Genomic DNA, 23,567 nt, shown 5'->3' with positions numbered 1-23,567 from the left:
GTATATGCACCCCAGTACCCCCAGTGTATATGTACCCCAGTACCCCCAGTGTATATATATGTATCCCAGTACCCCCAGTGTATATGCACCCCAGTACCCCCAGTGTATATGTACCCCAGTACCCCCAGTGTATATGTACCCCAGTACCCTCAGTGTATATATATGTATCCCAGTACCCCCAGTGTATATGCACCCCAGTACCCCCAGTGTATATGTACCCCAGTACCCCCAGTGTATATGTACCCCAGTACCCCCAGTGTATATGTACCCCAGTACCCCCAGTGTATATGCACCCCAGTACCCTCAGTGTATATGTACCCCAGTACCCCCAGTGTATATGTACCCAAGTACCCCCAGTGCATATGTACCCAAGTACCCTCAGTGTATATGTACTCCAGTACCCTCAGCGTATATGTACCCCAGTACCCCCAATGTATATGCACCCCAGTACCCTCAGTGTATATGTACCCCAGTACCCCCAGTGTATATGTACCCAAGTACCCTCAGTGTATATGTACTCCAGTACCCTCAGCGTATATGTACCCCAGTACCCCCAATGTATATGCACCCCAGTACCCTCAGTGTATATGTACCCCAGTACCCTCAGTGTATATGTACCCAAGTACCCCCAGTGTATATGTACCCAAGTACCCTCAGTGTATATGTACCCCAGTACCCTCAGCATACAGGGGCTTGCAAAAGTATTCGGCCCCCTTGAACTTTTCCACATTTTGTCACATTACAGCCACAAACATGAATCCATTTTATTGGAATTCCACGGGAAAGCCCAATACAAAGTGGGGTACACGGGAAAGCCCAATACAAAGTGGGGTACACGTGAGAAGTGGAAGGAAAATCATACATGATTCCAAACATTTTTTACAAATAAATAAGTGCAAAGTGGGGTGTGCGTAATTATTCAGCCCCCCAATACTGTGTAGAACCCCCTTTTGCTGCAATTCCAGCTGCCAGGCTTTAGGGTATGTCTCTACCCGCTTTGCCCATCTACAGACTGAAATCCTTGCCCATTCTTCTTTGCAAAACAGCTCCAGCTCAGTCAGATTAGATGGTCAGCCTTTGGGAACAGCAGTTTTCAGATCTTGCCACAGATTCTCCATTGGATTTAGATCTGGGCTGTGATTGGGCCAGTCTAACACATGGATATGTTTGGGTTTAACCCATTGTTGCCCTGGCTTTATGTTTAGGGTCGTTGCCCTGCTGGAAGGGGAACCTCCGCCCCAGTCTCAAGTCTTTTGCAGACTCCAAGAGGTTTTCTTCCAAGATTGCCCTGTATTTGGCTCCATCCATCTTCCCATCAACTCTGAGCAGCTTCCCTGTCCCTGCTGAAGCCCCCCCAGAGCATGATGCTGCCCCCCCATATGTGACAGTGGGGATGGGGGGGTCAGAGTGATGGGCAGGGTTAGTTTTCCGCCACCCATAGCGTTTTGCATTTTGGCCAAAAAGTTCCATTTTGGTCTCATCTGACCAGAGCCCCTTCTCCCACATGTTTGCTGCCCCCCCCCCCCCCCACGGCTTGTGGCAAACTGCAAACGGGACTTCTTATGGTTTTCTGTTAACAATGGCTTTCTTCTTGCCCCTCTTCCATAAAGGCCAACTTTGTGCAGTGCCCGACTAATAGTTGCCTATGGACAGATTCCCCCCCCTGAGCTGTAGATCCCTGCAGCCCCCCCAGAGTCACCATGGGCCTCTTGGCTGCATTTCTGATCAGCGCTTGTTGGGCCTGTGAGTTTAGGGGGGGGCCGTGCCTGGGTAGGGTTACAGTTGTGCCATACTCCTGCCATTTCTGAATGATCGGTGGAACAGGGCTCCGTGGGAGGTTCAAGGCTTTGGGAATCTGTTTGTAGCCTAAGCCTGCTTTATATTTCTCAATAACTTTATCCCTGACCTGTCTGGTGGGTTCTTTGGGCTTCATGGTGTTGTTGCTCCCAATATTCCCTTAGCAACCTCTGAGGCCGTCACAGAGCAGCTGTATTTGTACTGACATTAGATTACACACAGGGGCACTCTATTTAGTCATTAGCACTCATCAGGCAATGTCTATGGGCAACTGACTGCACTCAGACCAAAGGGGGCTGAATAATTACGCACACCCCACTTTGCACTTATTTATTTGTAAAAAATGTTTGAAATCATGAATGATTTTCGTTCCACTTCTCATGTGTACCCCACTTTGTATTGGGCTTTCCCGTGTACCCCACTTTGTATTGGGCTTTCCCGTGTACCCCACTTTGTTTTGGGCTTTCACGTGGAATTCCAATAAAATTGATTCATGTTTGTGGCTGTAATGTGACAAAATGTGGAAAAGTTCAAGGGGGCCGAATACTTTTGCAAGCCATTGTATATGTACCCCAGTACCCCCAATGTATATGCACCCCAGTACCCTCAGTGTATATGCACCCCAGTACCCTCAGTGTATATGCACCCCAGTACCCTCAGTGTATATGTACCCCAGTACCCCCAGTGTATATGTACCCCAGTACCCTCAGTGTATATGTACCCCAGTACCCTCAGTGTATATGTACCCCAGTACCCCCAGTGTATATGTACCCCAGTACCCTCAGTGTATATGCACCCCAGTACCCTCAGTGTATATGCACCCCAGTACCCTCAGTGTATATGCACCCCAGTACCCTCAGTGTATATGTACCCCAGTACCCTCAGTGTATATGTACCCCAGTACCCCCAGTGTATATGCACCACAGTACCCTCAGTGTATATGTACCCCAGTACCCCCAGTGTATATGTACCCCAGTACCCTCAGTGTATATGTACCCCAGTACCCTCAGTGTATATGTACCCCAGTACCCTCAGTGTATATGCACCCCAGTACCCTCAGTGTATATGCACCCCAGTACCCTCAGTGTATATGCACCCCAGTACCCTCAGTGTATATGTACCCCAGTACCATACGCCAGCTGAGATATACACTGTACACCTCTGTCTGTTGGGCCACAAGGACCCCTTATCTCTGGTGCCAAACATCTGGCTAATAGCCACTGTACCTGCACAGACAGGGGTACAATACACTGAATACCTACATGAGGTGGGGCCAGTTTTGGTAAAAGACAAGAGGGAGGTGATCCCTTGCCCACAGGGCTTACAATCTAACTGGATGTGTAACTTACAGACACAAATGGTACAGAAATGTGTGGAGCCAATGACAGTGGCCAGGACCCTGCCCACACGTGGTTCTGTACCAGATGCTGAGCTTGTACTTCTGAGAGTCCAAAAGAATCCCGGAGCTCACTCAATAGAAAAGCAATGAAATCTCCTGCAGTACCATGTGGGGCCAGCAGATGGCAATGCATTTGCACTCGATAGGCCATTTCTTTGTAGTCTGATGAGCTGAAGGGGGGAAGGTTATAGTTCAGCAGCGCCTGTACATGGGCTGTGGGAGACATAAAGGTTATTACTGTGTCAGAATGTCCAGACTCCTCTCCTGCCGGCCCTCAGCCTGACCAATCCCTTAGCCTGTGGCCAGTTGCCTGTGTAGAAGCCAAACTGGATCCTGCTGCTTGTCCTTTGGCTTCTGACCTTGTCTTGGACCTTCTGCCATTGGGCCCTGGACAGTTGCCTCCCACAGGACCTTTGTGTTGGAGGAAGAGGGGGGGGGGGGGGGTAGGAGACACTGACCCTCATTGAGTAGATCCCAGTTAACCCTTTCCTGAGAGGCAGACATGTAGAGAGCCTGTTCCCAGCACAGTGACTAAAGCCAGGGTAGAGCTGTTTGCCCACTATAAGGCTGACTTAGCCACTGCCAGCCTGAGGGTGAGTGACCTGCGGGGGCAAATACCCTCATTCAGTTTGCACTGAGGCAGGGGGTAACTACACAAGCCTCAGAAAAAGAATGGCAGCCTCTGGCTTTATATACTATATAGTCTAATTGCATGCTGGGTATTGTAGTTTTATATTAATCCTAGCTGTAGGCTAATTGTTAGATACAAACTACATTACCCAGCATGCAGTGGGACAGGCAAGTCAGGTTTACTATGGGGAAACAACTTTGGCTAGTTTCCAAACTACAAACCCGCAAAAGTTCCAAAAAATAGCTCAAAACTGTACCTTGGCGGGTTTGTACTTTGGAAACCCACCTGGGCTTTACATTAGTAGCCCAATTTGGCAGGAAAAGTCGTCAACCTGGCAACCCTGGTTCAGGGTATCTACGCGCATGGGATTATGGGTAGACTTCTCGGACGGAAGATGGTTGTTATGGGCGCCTATCTGTTACGCACGGCGTAGCGTGGGCACGTACTTTAGAGCCCGCCCCCCTGTCTGGGTAACGGCGTGTGTGACCTAACACGTACCGTGGGCGGAGCTACTGAGGGAGCCGTGAGTGGTGGAACGCAGGGGGGGGGAAGAAACCCCCTCGTGTTGCTGAGCAATGGACCCGTCCGGCCCAGTTCCTGCCCGGCACTGAGCGAGTTGGGAGGCTGCAAGTCCGCCTTGCGGGGGTGCATGTAGCGCCGAGCGGTGTTTCGGTGCAAGGTGAGGCGCCTTTATTGTTACATTGGATGGATATGGACCCCCCAGGCTGCGCTACAGGCGGTGTTACCGGGGGCCCCGGAGTTGTGTTTATCCTTTCCCCTAGTTAGGGAGCCCCACACTTGTAGCCGTGATAGTGCCCTGTGTATGGGGCTGGTGTGCGCTGTGCCTTGTACAGCAGCCCGTTACACACACACTCGCCCTGTGTAATTGCCCCACAGAGGCACAAGTACAGGGGTGGGGTAGGTTCCTGAGGGAACCCCGGCACATGTCTCTTCTATATTAGTAACATCGCTCTGATTGGCTGGGCTCCCAGGGCGGCAGGGGCCCCTGAGCAGGGGGCGGGGCCAAGGTGATGGGAAGGTTTAGATTGGCAGATGCCAGGGGAACACTAAATGCCCTGCTTGGGGGGGGGGGTAATGGGCAATTCCCATGGTTTGGCCCCTGGTCCCAGTGGAACACTAAGGCTATGGGGTACAGTAACATTCCTGGCAATTCTGTGTTACTTTGTGGGACAGTTTGGGGGGTCCCTATCCTGTTTCAGCACAATAATGCCCCCCATGTGCAAAGCCCTACGGAATGGATTTGTTACAGAGCCCTGACCCAACTGAACCCCAACTCTGTGCCTGACCCCCAACCCACCCAAACCCGTGTGTGATGAACTGGCACCCCAACTCTGTGCCTGACCCCCAACCCACCCAAACCCCTGTGTGATGAACTGGCACCCCAACTCTGTGCCTGACCCCCAACCCACCCAAACCCCTGTGTGATGAACTGGAACCCCAACTGTGAGCCTGACCCCCAACCCACCCAAACCCCTGTGTGATGAACTGGCACCCCAACTCTGTGCCTGACCCCCAACCCACCCAAACCCCTGTGTGATGAACTGGAACCCCAACTGTGAGCCTGACCCCCAACCCACCCAAACCCCTGTGTGATGAACTGGAACCCCAACTGTGAGCCTGACCCCCAACCCACCCAAACCCCTGTGTGATGAACTGGCACCCCAACTGTGAGCCTGACCCCCAACCCACCCAAACCCCTGTGTGATGAACTGGAACCCCAACTGTGAGCCTGACCCCCAACCCACCAAACCCCTGTGTGATGAACTGGAACCCCAACTGTGAGCCTGACCCCCAACCCACCCAAACCCCTGTGTGATGAACTGGAACCCCAACTGTGAGCCTGACCCCCAACCCACCCAAACCCCTGTGTGATGAACTGGAACCCCAACTGTGAGCCTGACCCCCAACCCACCCAAACCCCTGTGTGATGAACTGGAACCCCAACTGTGAGCCTGACCCCCAACCCACCCAAACCCCTGTGTGATGAACTGGCACCCCAACTGTGAGCCTGACCCCCAACCCACCCAAACCCCTGTGTGATGAACTGGAACCCCAACTGTGAGCCTGACCCCCAACCCACCCAAACCCCTGTGTGATGAACTGGCACCCCAACTGTGAGCCTGACCCCCAACCCACCCAAACCCCTGTGTGATGAACTGGAACCCCAACTGTGAGCCTGACCCCCAACCCACCCAAACCCCTGTGTGATGAACTGGAACCCCAACTGTGAGCCTGACCCCCAACCCACCCAAACCCCTGTGTGATGAACTGGCACCCCAACTGTGAGCCTGACCCCCAACCCACCCAAACCCCTGTGTGATGAACTGGCACCCCAACTGTGAGCCTGACCCCCAACCCACCCAAACCCCTGTGTGATGAACTGGCACCCCAACTGTGAGCCTGACCCCCAACCCTGGTTCTCTTTCCCCCATCCAACGCCCACATTGTTCCCGAGGTATCTATACAGGGTAACAATTCTACCATCCCCCCATCTTCCCAGGCCCGGTGCCTTGGGGTTCCCCCTGATTCTGCCCTGTCCTTCCCCCCTCATATCCAATCACTTATCAAATCCTGTCACTTTCACCTAAGAAATATCTCCAAAATCCGATCATTTATCACCCAAGATGCTGCCAAAATCCTTATTCACTTTCTTATAATATCCCGCCTGGACTACTGTAACTCCCTATTAATTGGCCTTCCCCTCCAAAGCCTGTCCCCTCTCCAGTCCATAATGAATACTGCTGCCCGGCTCATACACCTCTCCAACCGCTCCTCCTCTGCCGTGCCGCTCTGCCAGTCCCCCTGCCGTGCCACTCTGCCAGTCCCCCTGCCGCGCCGCTCTGCCAGTCCCCCTGCCGCGCCGCTCTGCCAGTCCCCCTGCCGCGCCGCTCTGCCAGTCCCCCTGCCGCGCCGCTCTGCCAGTCCCCCTGCCGCGCCCGCTCTGCCAGTCCCCCTGCCGCGCCGCTCTGCCAGTCCCCCTGCCGCGCCGCTCTGCCAGTCCCCCTGCCGCGCCGCTCTGCCAGTCCCCCTGCCGCGCCGCTCTGCCAGTCCCCCTGCCGCGCCGCTCTGCCAGTCCCCCTGCCGCGCCGCTCTGCCAGTCCCCTGCCGCGCCGCTCTGCCAGTCCCCCTGCCGCGCCGCTCTGCCAGTCCCCCTGCCGCGCCGCTCTGCCAGTCCCCCTGCCGCGCCGCTCTGCCAGCCCCTCTGCCAGTCCCCCTGCCGTGCCGCTCTGCCAGTCCCTGCACTGGCTTCCCCTACCATCCAGGATAAAATTCAAACTAATGACCCTCACATTTAAAGCAGCCCATAACTCTGCCCCCCCCTACATCTCTGAACTCATCTCTAGGTACCACCCAACCCGCTTGTTACCCCCCTACTGACCTGCCCCCCAACTCCTCTCTCATTCCCCCCTCACACACTCACATACAAGCCTGTGCAAGGGCTGCCCCCCTTCTCTGGAATTCGCTCCCACAAACTGTCAGACTTTTTCCCAATCTCTCTGCCTTCAAGAAATCTCTAAATACCCATTTATTCAGAGAAGCTTCCCCTAATCTAGTTTAGCAACACCCTGTGCCCCCCCCCTCTCCCAGCTCCGCCCATTCCCCCACCTTGTGTCTCAGCCCTTTCTCCTTGTAGAGTGTAAGCTCTTTTGGGCAGGGCTCCCTTCCCCTCCTGTATCGGTTACTGATTGCTTTATATGTTACTCTGTATGTCCAATGTATGTAACCCACTTATTGTACAGCGCTGCGGGGTATGTTGGTGCTTTATAAATAAATGTTAATGTAAAAAAAAATGTAACCCTGTGTGATGAACTGGAACCCCAACTCTGTGCCTGATCCCCAACTAAACCCCTGTGTGATGAACTGGCACCCCAACTGTGAGCCTGACCCCCAACCCACCCAAACCCCTGCAACACTGTTCCAACATCTAGTGGGAACCTTCCCAGAAGGGCAGGGGCAGTTATAGCAGCAAGGGGAGGGGCAACCCAACTGACCCCTGTGGGATGGAACCCCGACTGTGAGCCTGACCCCCAACATCACTGCCCAACCTCACTAATGCCCTTGTGGCTGAATGGGAGCAACTCCCAGCAACACTGTTCCAACATCTAGTGGGAACCTTCCCAGAAGGGCAGGGGCAGTTATAGCAGCAAGGGGAGGGGGGACCTAACTGACCCCTGTGGGATGGAAAGGGGCAACTTCATATTAACCCCCTCAGGTTGGACAAGACAGGTGAGGGGGGGGCAGCTAGCCATGTACTTTACATTTGGCCATATAGTGTATACACAGGTATGTCGGGCTGAAGGCACTGTAGGCAGGTAGGTATGTGCCCCGGATCATGTACAAGAGGTTCCCGTTTGGGTCAGGCTGGTTCTGGTTCTGCTACAGAGGGAGCCGGGAGATTTCTGAGCTGTTGCCGTGTTATTCCCTGGGGGTAGGAAGGAGATGTTTATACTGTGCCTGTAGGTGATGGATTCCCCTATGCGTGGGGGCAAATACTGCCATCTTGTGTTCATATTGGGGCAAGAGTTCAAACCCTCACTGGGCCTGAAGCTGACACTCAGTGGCGCCTGTTACTGGGCACGCACGGCACCGGAGGTCTCACTGCGTTACTGACAGTCAGGAGAGCGCAAGGGATCATTGGTACATGGGCAGTGATTGGGCACGGGATTATGTGCCACCATTACCCGGTGCCCCCAGAGGATCCCAGTTCATATTAATGGGGGGCAAGGAGCGGGGTTTGTATAACTGACACATTGGGGGGAGCCTGGCAGTGCCGGATGGTTTGGGGCGTCTCTGTACTGGCGCAAACATGGGGGGCACTGCCAGCTGTTCCTTTGGCTGCAGTCTCCGGGCAGTTGCCCACGCATGCTGATAGGCGGAGCCAAGGAGGCCTATGGGCTAAACACAGACATGACAGGATATTTAATCTATACGTGGTTGCTAGGGTTTGTGCTTCTTGCAACCCTGAAGCAATGTAAGTATGAGTGTGAGGGGAGAGGGGATATCAAGCACCGGCTGAGGCTGCAGCTCTCTAAGGTTCTCCCAGCCCTAGCTGTCTCTTGCCCCTTTCTGTTATCCTGGTTTAGCTGTCTCTTCCCGTCTTGTTCCTTACAGTTAATCCTGGTTTAGCTGTCTCTTCCCCTCTTGCCCCTTACAGTTAATCCTAGTTTAGCTGTCTCTTCCCCTCTTGCCCCTTACAGTTAATCCTGCTTTAGCTGTCTCTTCCCCTCTTGCCCCTTACAGTTAATCCTGCTTTAGCTGTCTCTTCCCCTCTTGCCCCTTACAGTTAATCCTGCTTTAGCTGTCTCTTCCCCTCTTGCCCCTTACAGTTAATCCTGCTTTAGCTGTCTCTTCCCCTCTTGCCCCTTACAGTTAATCCTGCTTTAGCTGTCTCTTCCCCTCTTGCCCCTTACAGTTAATCCTGCTTTAGCTGTCTCTTCCCTCTTGCCCCTTACAGTTAATCCTGCTTTAGCTGTCTCTTCCCCTCTTGCCCCTTACAGTTAATCCTGCTTTAGCTGTCTCTTCCCCTCTTGCCCCTTACAGTTAATCCTGCTTTAGCTGTCTCTTCCCCTCTTGCCCCTTACAGTTAATCCTGCTTTAGCTGTCTCTTCCCCTCTTGCCCCTTACAATGGGGCCTTAGTTCTTGCCTTTTCTGTTGCCCCTTAGTCCAGGCTTATTCTCTAATACCCCTTAGAGTCTGGTGTGTAATTTCTTGCCCCTGTAGTTGTGTTTATCAGTCTCCTTGTTTCTTGCAGAGAGAGAGGCGCCGGGAGAGAGCGCGGCCATGGATGAGAGCGCTCTGCACATTAAGGAAGAGCCGTGTGAGACCGGGCAGAGTGAGGTTCTGGCGGAGGGGCAACTCAATGTGGCCAAGGAAGAGGATGTCACGGAGGACTGGGGGGGCGAGGCATTTGCTGAAGAGGAGATGGAGGATTATACCCCGGGGAGGGGCAGCTGCGGATTTATATGCCCAGAGTGTGGGAAAACCTTTGAGTCTCAGTTCCTGCTGAGCGTCCATCAGGCAGCGCACACAGAAGGGGCCCATGTCTGTCCCAAGTGCGGCAAAACCTTTGTACAACGCTCCTCTCTTGTGCGCCACCAGTCCTTGCCCTGCGCGGGGGGTTGTGAACTTTCCGCCACTTACTCGCCCCTCGATGACCGGCAGACTTACAAATGCGGAGTGTGTCACATGGTGCTGCCAGGGCCCAATGAGCTGCGGAGACACCTGGGAACTCACAGAGGAGCGCGACGTTACACGTGCAAAGAGTGCAACCGCACCTTCAGCTGCGACTACTTCCTGCTGCGCCACCAGAGGACTCACACCGGCGAGCGCCCCTTTGTCTGCCCCCAGTGCAACAAGAGCTTCAGCTGCAGCTCCGTGCTGGACCGGCACCAGCGCTTGCACATCGGGCTCCAGCCGTACAAGTGTGAGGTGTGTACCAAGCGCTTCAGCCAGAGGGCCAGCCTGGTTATCCACATGCGAACCCACACCGGAGAGCGCCCCTATTCCTGCCAGGTGTGTGGGAGAGGGTTCTGTTCCGGCCCGGCTCTGATCCGCCACGAGCAGAACCACCGGCAGGGCAAGCTGCGCACAGGTGAGTGTATGCTCTGCTAAATATATATATAGATATATCATCTAAATCTAACTCCTTGGGGGCTTATAATATCCCTATATGTTACAATAGGGGGCACTTTATTCACTATATATTATAAGGAACTCCTCGGGGGCTTATAATATCCCTATATGTTACAATAGGGGGCACTTTATTCACTATATATAAGGAACTCCTCGGGGGCTTATAATATCCCTATATGTTACAATAGGGGGTACTTTATTCTCTATATATTATAAGGAACTCCTCGGGGGCTTATAATATCCCTATATGTTACAATAGGGGGCACTTTATTCACTATATATTATAAGGAACCCCTCGGGGGCTTATAATATCCCTATATGTTACAATAGGGGGCACTTTATTCACTATATATTATAAGGAACTCCTCAGGGGCTTATAATATCCCTATATGTTACAATAGGGGGCACTTTATTCACTATATATTATAAGGAACTCCTCGGGGGCTTATAATATCCCTATATGTTACAATAGGGGGCACTTTATTCACTATATATTATAAGGAACCCCTCAGGGGCTTATAATATCCCTATATGTTACAATAGGGGGCACTTTATTCACTATATACAGTGGAGGAAATAATGATTTGACCCCTCACTGATTTTGTAAGTTTGTCCAATGACAAAGAAATGAAAAGTCTCAGAACAGTATCATTTCAATGGTAGGTTTAACAGTGGCAGATAGCACATCAAAAGGAAAATCGAAAAAATAACTTGAAATAAAAGATAGCAACTGATTTGCATTTCATTGAGTGAAATAAGTTTTTGAACCCTCTAACAAAAAAAGACTTAATACTTAGTGGAAAAACCCTTGTTTGCAAGCACAGAGGCCAAACGTTTCTTGTAATTGATGAGCAAGTTTGCGCCCATTTTAGGAGGAATGTTGGTCCCACTCCTCTTTGCAGATCATCTCTAAATCCCTAAGGTTTCTGTCTCTGTGCAACTCTGAGCTTGAGCTCCCTCCATAGGTTTTCTATTGGATTAAGGTCCGGAGACTGACTAGGCCACTCCATGACCTTAATGTGCTTCTTCTTGAGCCACTCCTTTGTTGCCTTTGCTGTATGTTTTGGGTCATTGTCGTGCTGGAACACCCATCCACCACCCATTTTCAGTTTCCTGGCAGAGGGAAGGAGGTTGTCGTTCAGGATTTCACGATACATGGCTCCGTCCATTTTCCCGTTAATGCGAATAAGTTGTCCTGTGCCCTTAGCAGAAAAACACCCCCAAAGCAAAATGTTTCCACCCCCATGCTTGACGGTGGGGACGGTGTTTTGGGGGTCATAGGCAGCATTTTTCTTCCTCCAAACACAGCGAGTTGAGTTAATGCCAAAGAGCTCTATTTTGGTCTCATCAGACCACAGCACCTTCTCCCAGTCACTCACAGAATCATTCAGGTGTTCATTGGCAAACTTCAGGCCTGCACATGTGCCTTCTTGAGCAGGGGGACCTTGCGAGCCCTGCAGGATTTTAATCCATTGCGGTGTAATGTGTTTCCAATGGTTTTCTTGGTGACTGTGGTCCCTGCTAATTTGAGGTCAGTAACTAACTCCTCCCGTGTAGTTCTAGGGTGCTTTTTCACCTTTCTCAGAATCATTGACACCCCACGAGGTGAGATCTTGCGTGGAGCCCCAGAGCGAGGTCGATTGATGGTCATTTTGTGCTCCTTCCATTTTCCAACAATCGCACCAACAGTTGTCACCTTCTCTCCCAGCTTCTTGCTAATGGTTTTGTAGCCCATTCCAGCCTTGTGCAGGTCTACAATCTTGTCTCTGACATCCTTGGACAGCTCTTTGGTCTTTCCCATGTTGGAGAGTTTGGAGTCTGCTTGATTGATTGATTCTGTGGACAGGTGTCTTTTATACAGGTGACTAGTTAAGACAGGTGCCTTAATGAGGTTGACTAATTGAGTAGAAGTGTCTAACCACTCTGTGGGAGCCAGAACTCTTAATGGTTGTTAGAGGGTTCAAAAACTTATTTCACTCAATGAAATGCAAATCAGTTGCTATCTTTTATTTCAAGTTCTTTTTTCCATTTTCCTTTTGATGTGCTATCTGCCACTGTTACACCTACCATTGAAATGATACTGTTCTGAGACTTTTCATTTCTTTGTCATTGGACAAACTTACAAAATCAGTGAGGGGTCAAATCATTATTTCCTCCACTGTATAAGGAACTCCTCGGGGGCTTATAATATCCCTATATGTTACAATTGGGGGTACTTTATTCACTATATATTATAAGGAACTCCTTGGGGGCTTATAATATCCCTATATGTTACAATTGGGGGTACTTTATTCACTATATATTATAAGGAACTCCTTGGGGGCTTATAATATCCCTATATGTTACAATTGGGGGTACTTTATTCACTATATATTATAAGGAACTCCTCGGGGGCTTATAATATCCCTATATGTTACAATTGGGGGTACTTTATTCACTATATATTATAAGGAACTCCTTGGGGGCTTATAATATCCCTATATGTTACAATAGGGGGTACTTTATTCACTATATATTATAAGGAACCCCTCTGTGACTTATAATATCCCTATATGTTACAATAGGGGGTACTTTATTCACTATATATTATAAGGAACTCCTTGGGGGCTTATAATATCCCTATATGTTACAATAGGGGGCACTTTATTCACTATATATTAGAAGGAACTCCTTGGGGGCTTATAATATCCCTATATGTTACAATAGGGGGCACTTTATTCACTATATATTATAAGGAACTCCTTGGGGGCTTATAATATCCCTATATGTTACAATAGGGGGCACTTTATTCACTATATATTAGAAGGAACTCCTTGGGGGCTTATAATATCCCTATATGTTACAATAGGGGGCACTTTATTCACTATATATTAGAAGGAACTCCTTGGGGGCTTATAATATCCCTATATGTTACAATAGGGGGCACTTTATTCACTATATATTAGAAGGAACTCCTCGGGGGCTTATAATATCCCTATATGTTACAATAGGGGGCACTTTATTCACTATATATTATAAGGAACTCCTCGGGGGCTTATAATATCCCTATATGTTACAATAGGGGGCACTTTATTCACTATATAACCCACAAGCACAGAGCAATGAAACCCAATGGCACGGATAGTCCCAGCGCTGCAGTAGGATCAGACAGTAGGGATGGACCTATCCAGCTCCTGTATTTATAGGCTCATACAGCAGCCCTATGGATAAGGTACATTATTTCCAGCCTGACCCCTTGGGGCATGAAGCCCTTACTGGTACTGGGGGTCCCTGCTGTAAAGCTAACAAACTGCATATGGCTTGGGGGGCGGTTCCTGTACGGGTAACACCCACCTGAGGTGATTCCATCATATATGTGACTTTGCTCGTGTCGGGAGGACTTTATTTACTTCAAGAGCATCAGAACAACAAAAGTGAGGTTTTTATTGGTCCGACGTTTCAGTTCCTACTGGAACTTCAATCAGGGAAACCCAAACAGTACAACAAGCACTTTAATATACGTATTGGCGCCAAAGGCGTTACTAGGCAACCATAGGGTACACAAGTACCAGGAGAGAGAGTCCGACTCTGTTTGTACATGGGACACCGGGTGGGTTTGGCCGCCTCCTGCCGCCATTGAATCCTATGTGCCCCATCCCTGCAGCCTATGGGGTTTGTGTATAATGTGCCTCTCTATGTTCTCAGCACAAGGGAATCGGGAAAATGGAGCAAACGACGACACCGTGAAATGGAAACTGCCCAAAATCCTGCTGAGAAAAGCTGCCGACGGCTTCTCCTTTACCGCTGTGGGGGACAGGAAGTGGGTGGAACAGCAGATGGATTGTGGGAGGATACAAGGGAAACTGGTGATGGAAATGCACATTGATCATGAGAAGCTGGATATAAAGAAAGACTATGGTAAGGGGGGGGGGGCCCTGATGTTTAACTTGTTGGGGTATAGTCATGGGACCTACACTACTGAGCATATGGCATCTTACTATATGGAGCTGCCTACCTGGGTGTGGATTGTAAGCCTGGCATCCCACCAGGGGGGCATTTGTTTTTATACATATGGGTAGGGGGTGCCATAGTGTTTCCCTTAGACAGTACAGTATGGGGGTACAGCTTATTGTGTGCCCAGAGCATTCCCTCTCTGTATATTTGTATTTATACATATGGGTAGGGGGTGCCATAGTGTTTCCCTTAGGCAGTACAGTATGGGGGTACAGCTTATTGTGTGCCCAGAACATTCCTTCTCTGTATATCTGTATTTATACATATGGGTAGGGGGTGCCATAGTGTTTCCCTTAGACAGTACAGTATGAGGGTACCAGCTTATTGTGTGCCCAGAACATTCCTTCTCTGTATATCTGTATGTATACATATGGGTAGGGGGTGCCATAGTGTTTCCCTTAGACAGTACAGTATGGGGGTACAGCTTATTGTGTGCCCAGAACATTCCTTCTCTGTATATTTGTATTTATACATATGGGTAGGGGGTGCCATAGTGTTTCCCTTAGGCAGTACAGTATGGGGGTACAGCTTATTGTGTGCCCAGAGCATTCCCTCTCTGTATATTTGTATTTATACATATGGGTAGGGGGTGCCATAGTGTTTCCCTTAGGCAGTACAGTATGGGGGTACAGCTTATTGTGTGCCCAGAACATTCCTTCTCTGTATATCTGTATTTATACATATGGGTAGGGGGTGCCATAGTGTTTCCCTTAGACAGTACAGTATGAGGGTACAGCTTATTGTGTGCCCAGAACATTCCTTCTCTGTATATCTGTATGTATACATATGGGTAGGGGGTGCCATAGTGTTTCCCTTAGACAGTACAGTATGGGGGTACAGCTTATTGTGTGCCCAGAACATTCCTTCTCTGTATATTTGTATTTATACATATGGGTAGGGGGTGCCATAGTGTTTCCCTTAGACAGTACAGTATGGGGGTACAGCTTATTGTGTGCCCAGAACATTCCTTCTCTGTATATCTGTATTTATACATATGGGTAGGGGGTGCCATAGTGTTTCCCTTAGACAGTACAGTATGGGGGTACAGCTTATTGTGTGCCCAGAACATTCCTTCTCTGTATATCTGTATGTATACATATGGGTAGGGGGTGCCATAGTGTTTCCCTTAGACAGTACAGTATGGGGGTACAGCTTATTGTGTGCCCAGAACATTCCTTCTCTGTATATCTGTATTTATACATATGGGTAGGGGGTGCCATAGTGTTTCCCTTAGACAGTACAGTATGGGGGTACAGCTTATTGTGTGCCCAGAACATTCCCTCTCTGTATATTTGTATTTATACATATGGGTAGGGGGTGCCATAGTGTTTCCCTTAGACAGTACAGTATGGGGGTACAGCTTATTGTGTGCCCAGAACATTCCCTCTCTGTATATTTGTATTTATACATATGGGTAGGGAGGTGCCATAGTGTTTCCCTTAGACAGTACAGTATGGGGGTACAGCTTATTGTGTGCCCAGAACATTCCTTCTCTGTATATTTGTATTTATACATATGGGTAGGGGGTGCCATAGTGTTTCCCTTAGACAGTACAGTATGGGGGTACAGCTTATTGTGTGCCCAGAACATTCCCTCTCTGTATATTTGTATTTATACATATGGGTAGGGGGTGCCATAGTGTTTCCCTTAGACAGTACAGTATGGGGGTACAGCTTATTGTGTGCCCAGAACATTCCTTCTCTGTATATTTGTATTTATACATATGGGTAGGGGGTGCCATAGTGTTTCCCTTAGACAGTACAGTATGGGGGTACAGCTTATTGTGTGCCCAGAACATTCCTTCTCTGTATATTTGTATTTATACATATGGGTAGGAGGTGCCATAGTGTTTCCTTATGGAAGTATGGGGGTACAGCTTATTGTGTATCTATGTATCCCAATATATCTATGTGGGAATGGGCAGACAGGGGTTAATATGCGGGGTTGGAATAGTGAATAAAATGACAGATGTTGAGGTCTCGTTAGTGACTGCTCCATTTATTTGGCAGATGAAGTTCCAGGAGGAGAAGGCGCTCTCCTCGCACAGAGTCCAGTTAAGTTAGAGAACATTCTGGGACACGGCACCGGCAGTTCACGGCAGCGCTCAGAAGCCACAGACAGCGGTGATGGGGGTCGCAGTGGTGCCAAAAGGTTCCCCATGCACCAACGGACACGTGCCGGGGAGAGGCCTTTCATTTGCAGGGGCTGCGGGAAAAGCTTTGGCCACCAATCGTCTCTCGTACGGCACCGGCGGTCCCACTGCAGCCGCGGGTTTGTGGCGGGTAATATGAGTGGGGGCCTGGCCCAGCCTGTGTATAAATGTGGGGTCTGCAGCGCAGCCTTCCCGGATACCGCGCAGCTAAAGAGGCACCTAAGCAGCCACAGCGGGGAGCGGAGATACTGGTGCAAGGACTGCGGGCGCAGGTTTAACTCCAACTACTTCCTGGTCCGGCACCAGCGGATCCACACTGGCGATAAACCCTTCCAGTGCCAGGTTTGCCAGAGAGCCTTCTCCCAGAAGACCACCCTAGTGATTCACCTGCGGTCCCACACGGGGGAGCGCCCCTACCTGTGCCAAGTGTGTGGCAAGGGCTTCTGCTCTCGCTCAGCCTTGGTCCGACATCATCACAGCGAGAAGGACAAAGAGAGAGGTGAGTGCCCAGTGCAGGGTACCTGTAAGTTACTGGTGGCCAGTACAGAAGGGGGGCTCCTCAGGGAGGGGTCCTCATAGAATGTGGAGTTTATTTTTTTTAATCTTATATTTCCTAAATAATAACTTCTAATTATTTGATTCAGCGTTCTGCCACTAGGGGGGGGCATGGTCAGCGTTCTGCCACTGGGGGGGGGGCATGGTCAGCGTTCTGCCACTAGGGGGGGCATGGTCAGCGTTCTGCCACTAGGGGGGGCATGGTCAGCGTTCTGCCACAAGGGGGGGCATGGGTCAGCGTTCTGCCACTGGGGGGGGGGCATGGTCAGCGTTCTGCCACTAGGGGGGGCATGGTCAGCGTTCTGCCACTGGGGGGGGGCATGGTCAGCGTTCTGCCACTAGGGGGGGCATGGTCAGCGTTCTGCCACTAGGGGGGGCATGGTCAGCGTTCTGCCACAAGGGGGGGCATGGGTCAGCGTTCTGCCACTAGGGGGGGCATGGGTCAGCGTTCTGCCACTAGGGGGGGCATGGGTCAGCGTTCTGCCACTAGGGGGGGCATGGGTCAGCGTTCTGCCCTGTAATATTGCCCTTCCTCCCTTATAGGTGGGCACCAGAGCAAGTCGAAGGCATCGCAGAACAAGCGGAAGGCGCCACCGAGGCCCAGGGGGGGCACGGCTGCTAAACGGAAGAAACCAAGCATAGTGGATGAGGCAAACATGCGTAAGGTAGTGATACACGACGAGGACTTCGAGATCATCCACACCCCCGCCCCCAAGGGGAGCGGCCGGACCTACGTGGCGTGCCCAGACTGCGGCAAGACCTTCAAGTCCCAGACGCATTTAACCATCCACAGTCGCATGCACACGGGGGAAAGGCCCTTCTCCTGCGCCTGCGGCAAAAGCTTCGGCCACCGCTCCACTCTCATACGGCACCGAAACTTCCACTGCGACGTGAAATCCGATATGGTCATCCCGACCCACGCGGCCACGCCCGCCCAGCGCATTTATAAATGCGGCATCTGCCACTCAAACTTCCCGAGCACCGGCGAGCTGAAGAAGCACTTGGGCAGCCACACGGGGGAGCAGCGCTACACGTGCGCGGACTGCGGCCGCACCTTTAACGGGAACTTTTATCTGGTGCGCCACCAGCGCACCCACACCGGCGAGCGCCCCTTCGTCTGCCATCGCTGCAACAAAAGCTTTAAATGCAGCTCGGTCCTGTACCGGCACCAACGCACGCACTACGGGGAGATGCCGTTTAAATGCGAGGTTTGCGACAAAGGCTTCTCCCAAAAGACCAGTCTGATTATCCACCAAAGGACGCACACAGGAGACCGCCCCTACTTGTGCCACATCTGCGACCGCAGCTTTTGCTCCAGCTCCGCCCTCTCCCGACACGAGCAAAGTCACATATATGATGGAATCACCTCAGGTGGGTGTTACCCGTACAGGAACCGCCCCCCAAGCCATATGCAGTTTGTTAGCTTTACAGCAGGGACCCCCAGAACCAGTAAGGGCTTCATGCCCCAAGGGGTCAGGCTGGAAATAATGTACCTTATCCATAGGGCTGCTGTATGAGCCTATAAATACAGGAGCTGGATAGGTCCATCCCTACTGTCTGATCCTACTGCAGCGCTGGGACTATCCGTGCCATTGGGTTTCATTGCTCTGTGCTTGTGGGTTATATAGTGAATAAAGTGCCCCCTATTGTAACATATAGGGATATTATAAGCCCCCGAGGGGTTCCTTATAATATATAGTGAATAAAGTACCCCCTATTGTAACATATAGGGATATTATAAGCCCCCGAGGGGTTCCTTATAATATATAGTGAATAAAGTGCCCCCTATTGTAACATATAGGGATATTATAAGCCCCCGAGGGGTTCCTTATAATGTATAGTGAATAAAGCACCCCCTATTGTAACATATAGGGATATTATAAGCCCCCGAGGGGTTCCTTATAATATATAGTGAATAAAGTGCCCCCTATTGTAACATATAGGGATATTATAAGTCCCCGAGGAGTTCCTTATAATATATAGTGAATAAAGTGCCCCCTATTGTAACATATAGGGATATTATAAGTCCCCGAGGAGTTCCTTATAATATATAGTGAATAAAGTACCCCCTATTGTAACATATAAGGATATTATAAGCCCCCGAGGGGTTCCTTATAATATATAGTGAATAAAGTACCCCCTATTGTAACATATAAGGATATTATAAGTCCCCGAGGAGTTCCATGACCATATAAAAACATGAGGCTGGAGGCAGAGTGATTTTATATATAATAGTGAAGGAGAGAAAGATGTAGAAAGATAGCTAGAGAGAGTGAATAATGTACCCCCCCCTCGTTTTAAAATATAAGGATATTATAAGTCACCGAGGCATTCCATGTCCATATAAAGGCTTTTATACAGGTCAACTCAGAGGTGACTTCTAAAATCCTGTTTATAAGGATATAATCCTTATATAGGACCAAGCTGTAATTTTATGTACAGGTTTGGGATCTGTTATCCAGAATGCTTGGGACCTGGGGTTTTCTGGGTAGGGGATCTTTCTGTAATTTAGATCTCCATACATCACCATACACAAAAAAACAATTTAAACATTAAGCAATCCTTAAAATAAGGGAATCATTTAACCATGAAATAAACCCAATAGGGCTGTTCTGCCCCAATAAGGGGTAATTATATCTTAGTTGGGATCAAGTACAGGTACTGTTTTATTATTACAGAGAAAAGGGAATCATTTAACCATGAAATAAACCCAATAGGGCTGTTCTGCCCCAATAAGGGGTAATTATATCTTAGTTGGGATCAAGTACAGGTACTGTTTTATTATTACAGAGAAAAGGGAATCATTTAACCATGAAATAAACCCAATAGGGCTGTTCTGCCCCAATAAGGGGTAATTATATCTTAGTTGGGATCAAGTACAGGTACTGTTTTATTATTACAGAGAAAAGGGAATCATTTAACCATGAAATAAACCCAATAGGGCTGTTCTGCCCCAATAAGGGGTAATTATATCTTAGTTGGGATCAAGTACAGGTACTGTTTTATTATTACAGAGAAAAGGGAATCATTTAACCATGAAATAAACCCAATAGGGCTGTTCTGCCCCAATAAGGGGTAATTATATCTTAGTTGGGATCAAGTACAGGTACTGTTTTATTATTACAGAGAAAAGGGAATCATTTAACCATTAAATAAACCCAATAGGGCTGTTCTGCCCCAATAAGGGGTAATTATATCTTAGTTGGGATCAAGTACAGGTACTGTTTTATTATTACAGAGAAAAGGGAATCATTTAATCATTAAATGAACCCCAATAGAACTGTTCTATTGAATTATTTGATTAAAATGGAGTCTGTGGGACATAGCCTTTCTGTAATTCAGAACCTTCGAATAAAGGCATTCCAGGTAATGGGTCCTACACCTGTTATTATAAACATGCGTTTATAAAGGGGCCAGCACAGCTATCCCACCCCTCCCACTGCCGCTCTCATCCGCAGGCAGCAAGTATTTGCATCTATCATAGTAGGAAAAAAATGGAACTTAGCCTCTAAAGAGGAAAGGGGCGGGGACAGCTGGTGGGTGTGTGAGATGGGAGTGGCTGAATGGTTAGGCGCCAAGTAAGACAAGTTAAACAGACAAGCGGGAGGAGCAAAGTTGAGATGGAGGGAGAGAAGGGGAATACAGGGAGATGATGTTACAAGGCCATGAATAGCCTATAAATTATATCCTTATAATTGGTGCGTGGTGATGTCATCGGTTATAATCAGAGCTTAGTGATGTCATTTCTGTCACAGGACTCACTGAAACTTGTAATAAATAAAGTACCCCCTGTTTTGAACTATTGAGGATTTTAAAAGTCACCTCTGAGTTTCATGACCTGTATAAAAGAGTATAGGGTCATTGAACTCCTCTGTGACTTTATCCTTATATTTTACAATGGGGGGTACACTATTCACTATCTATATAATTTCTGCTATTAAAGAGGTTGTTCATGTTTGAGGTAACTTATTGGATATTTGTAGTTTTTTTTTTATTATTTCAGTATTTGTTCAGCAGCTCTCCAGTTTGGAGTTTCAACAGCTATCTGGTTGCTAGGGTCCAAATTAACTTAGCAACCAGGGAGTGGTTTGAATGAGAGGCTGATATATTTCTAGGAGAGGACCTGAATAGAAAAATGTGTTATATAAAATAACAATAACAGTGCAACTGCTGGCTGCCGGGGTCAGTGACCCCCAATTCAAAGCTGCAAAGTGTTAGAAGAAGAAGTCAAATAATTCCAAACCAGTAATAAATAAATAATGAAGACCAATTGAAAGGTTGCTAGGAATAGGCCATTCTATAACATACTGAAAGTAAATGTAAAGATGAATAGCCCCTTTAGCAAGTTCCATTGGTCACAATGTGCCATTACCATGCTGTATCCTGGTGCAACCAATGGGAAGCCGAGATGTGTTACAGGGCCCCTAACTGCCCCACCCTGCCCGATACCCCGTAACATTGTCCCCTTCTGTTGGTTACAGTGCAGAGCGTTCTGGAGCAGCAGCCAGAAGAGGCAGACTTTGCTAACGGCTCTATCGGGGAGGAGGCCAGCGAGGCTGGGGAGTTCCGCGATGCATCTAAAGGCGGGGAGTTCTGGGAGGGCAGCGACCAATCCCTCGATTCGCTGAAAGACAAAAGCGGCGAGGCGGATTTCCATAACGGCGCTGAGGGCGGCTGGGAGGATCCAGATCCGGCTCCGCCCCTGCCCCTGGAGAAAAGCGATGATGACCTGCAGATTATTGAAGTGGAGAACGAGGAAGGGGGATTTATCTGCCCCGAATGTGGCAAATTCTTTAACTCCCAGTCTCTGCTGCAGCGGCACCAGAAGGTTCACGCCGCCCCCAACCATTTCATCTGCCCGTACTGCGGCAAGGCCTTCAGCCAAAGCTCGTCTCTAGAGCGCCACCAGAGCTCCTACTGCAAACTGCGGCCCGTGGTGGCCCCCAACAGCGCCATCAAGGTCATTCCGGCCGTCCAGCCCCTCAACAAGTGCGGCATTTGCGACGTGGCCTTCCCCAACCGCAACGAGCTGCGGAAACACCTGGCCAGCCACACGGGGAACGAGCCCTACATGTGCAAAGACTGCGGGCGCACCTTCAGCTGCAACTACTTCCTGGTGCGCCACCAGCGGGCACACACCGGCGAGCGCCCCTTTGTCTGCCCCGAGTGCAACAAGAGCTTCCGCTGCAGCTCCGTGCTGTACCGCCACCAGCGCTCGCATTCCGGGGAGCTGCCGTTTAAATGCGAGGTTTGTGACAAGGGCTTTGGGCAGAAAAGCACCCTCATCATCCACCTGCGGACACACACGGGGGAGCGCCCGTACCCCTGCCCGGCCTGCGGCCGCTGCTTCTGCTCCAGTTCTGCTCTGGCCCGGCACGAGCAAACTCACAAGAAGCAGAACCCGGACATTAAAGACCTGGCCTGGAAGGACGGAACCTCCTAGTTTCCCTGCCAGCTCTTTGGGGCTCATTGCCTGAAATCGCCTTTTTTATATGCCGTTTCCTTTCTTACCAAGCAGCGCTCTTACTTCCCGTGGGTTTCATATAATCGCTTTCAGTGTTCGGTGGTTTTCTTTGCTCTGCCTCAGCTCAGCTTTCTTAAATCGACTACGGTCCTAGCTCAGTCAGTCCCATGCCTCTCCTGCCAGCAGTGCTGCAAACGATCTGCCTTGTGTCTATGAGACTAGTGCTCTGAGTGTATGACTAGAATCCCTTCCTTTATTTTTATTTTTTTTTTTTTTTTGAGAAGTGAGTAGCAGGAATTACACCCCCCCTGTGCCCCAAGCCCACACAGTGCTTTAATGCTAGCAGAACTATGTAAGTATAAAAGCAATAAACATTCATAACCTAGAGTCCTGCTGAGCAGCTTGTGTGCCTTGCTTTGATTGGCTCAGTGGGGTTACGCTAGCCACACCCCCTCTGTGCCCCAGGGCTGGGGAGAGGAGGAATATACTATAGGCTCTAGGGGAAGCTGTGATTGGCTGCCCGTGTCTGGATCATGGGTGAGAGATTCAGTTCTGCACTCATTGTGGGTCATACAGCTGGGGCATCTCAAGGTAGCAAAGTACCCAGCATGCATTGCTACAGTACTGTCCCATCATCTGAGAAGATCTTGACCCCCCCCCCACCAGCCTATGCACCCCCTTATTGCCCACTTATACTGTGTCCATGTGTCAGGGTTTTGTATCAGTGCAAAATGTTCTTAATAATAAACTGTATGGGTTACACTCTGGGGGTAGGTGGATAGGGCAGGTAAGTAAGGAATAGTGGGTAACACGGGAGGGGGGCACAGCAGCCTTACACACTTGGGACATACCATTTGTGCAATCGGGCAGGCAGTTTGGCCCCGTAGAAAGGACAATAATAAACACTGACTCGGTCAGTCT

The 23,567-nt window shown here is 49.7% G+C and overlaps 1 protein-coding gene across 2 annotated transcripts; it reads left to right on the top strand.

The window, feature by feature from the left end:
• The first annotated feature begins 4,256 nt into the window (after positions 1-4,256).
• On the top strand, positions 4,257-23,567 carry znf674 (zinc finger protein 674). Of its 2 annotated transcripts, none has more exons than XM_031896075.1 (6): positions 4,257-4,506; positions 9,604-10,441; positions 14,167-14,379; positions 16,485-17,126; positions 17,726-18,553; positions 21,664-23,567. In XM_031896075.1, the coding sequence occupies exons 2-6, from the start codon at positions 9,631-9,633 to the stop codon at positions 22,623-22,625; spliced, it is 3,456 nt and encodes a 1,151-aa protein (XP_031751935.1). In that variant the 5' UTR covers positions 4,257-4,506; positions 9,604-9,630; the 3' UTR covers positions 22,626-23,567.

The sequence above is a fragment of the Xenopus tropicalis genome, chromosome 2 (genome assembly GCF_000004195.4).
Source record: "Xenopus tropicalis strain Nigerian chromosome 2, UCB_Xtro_10.0, whole genome shotgun sequence".
Classification (NCBI taxonomy): Eukaryota; Metazoa; Chordata; class Amphibia; order Anura; family Pipidae; genus Xenopus; species Xenopus tropicalis.
The sequence above is the reverse complement of the archived record's forward strand: the minus strand, read 5'-3'. Positions and strand labels throughout refer to the sequence as shown.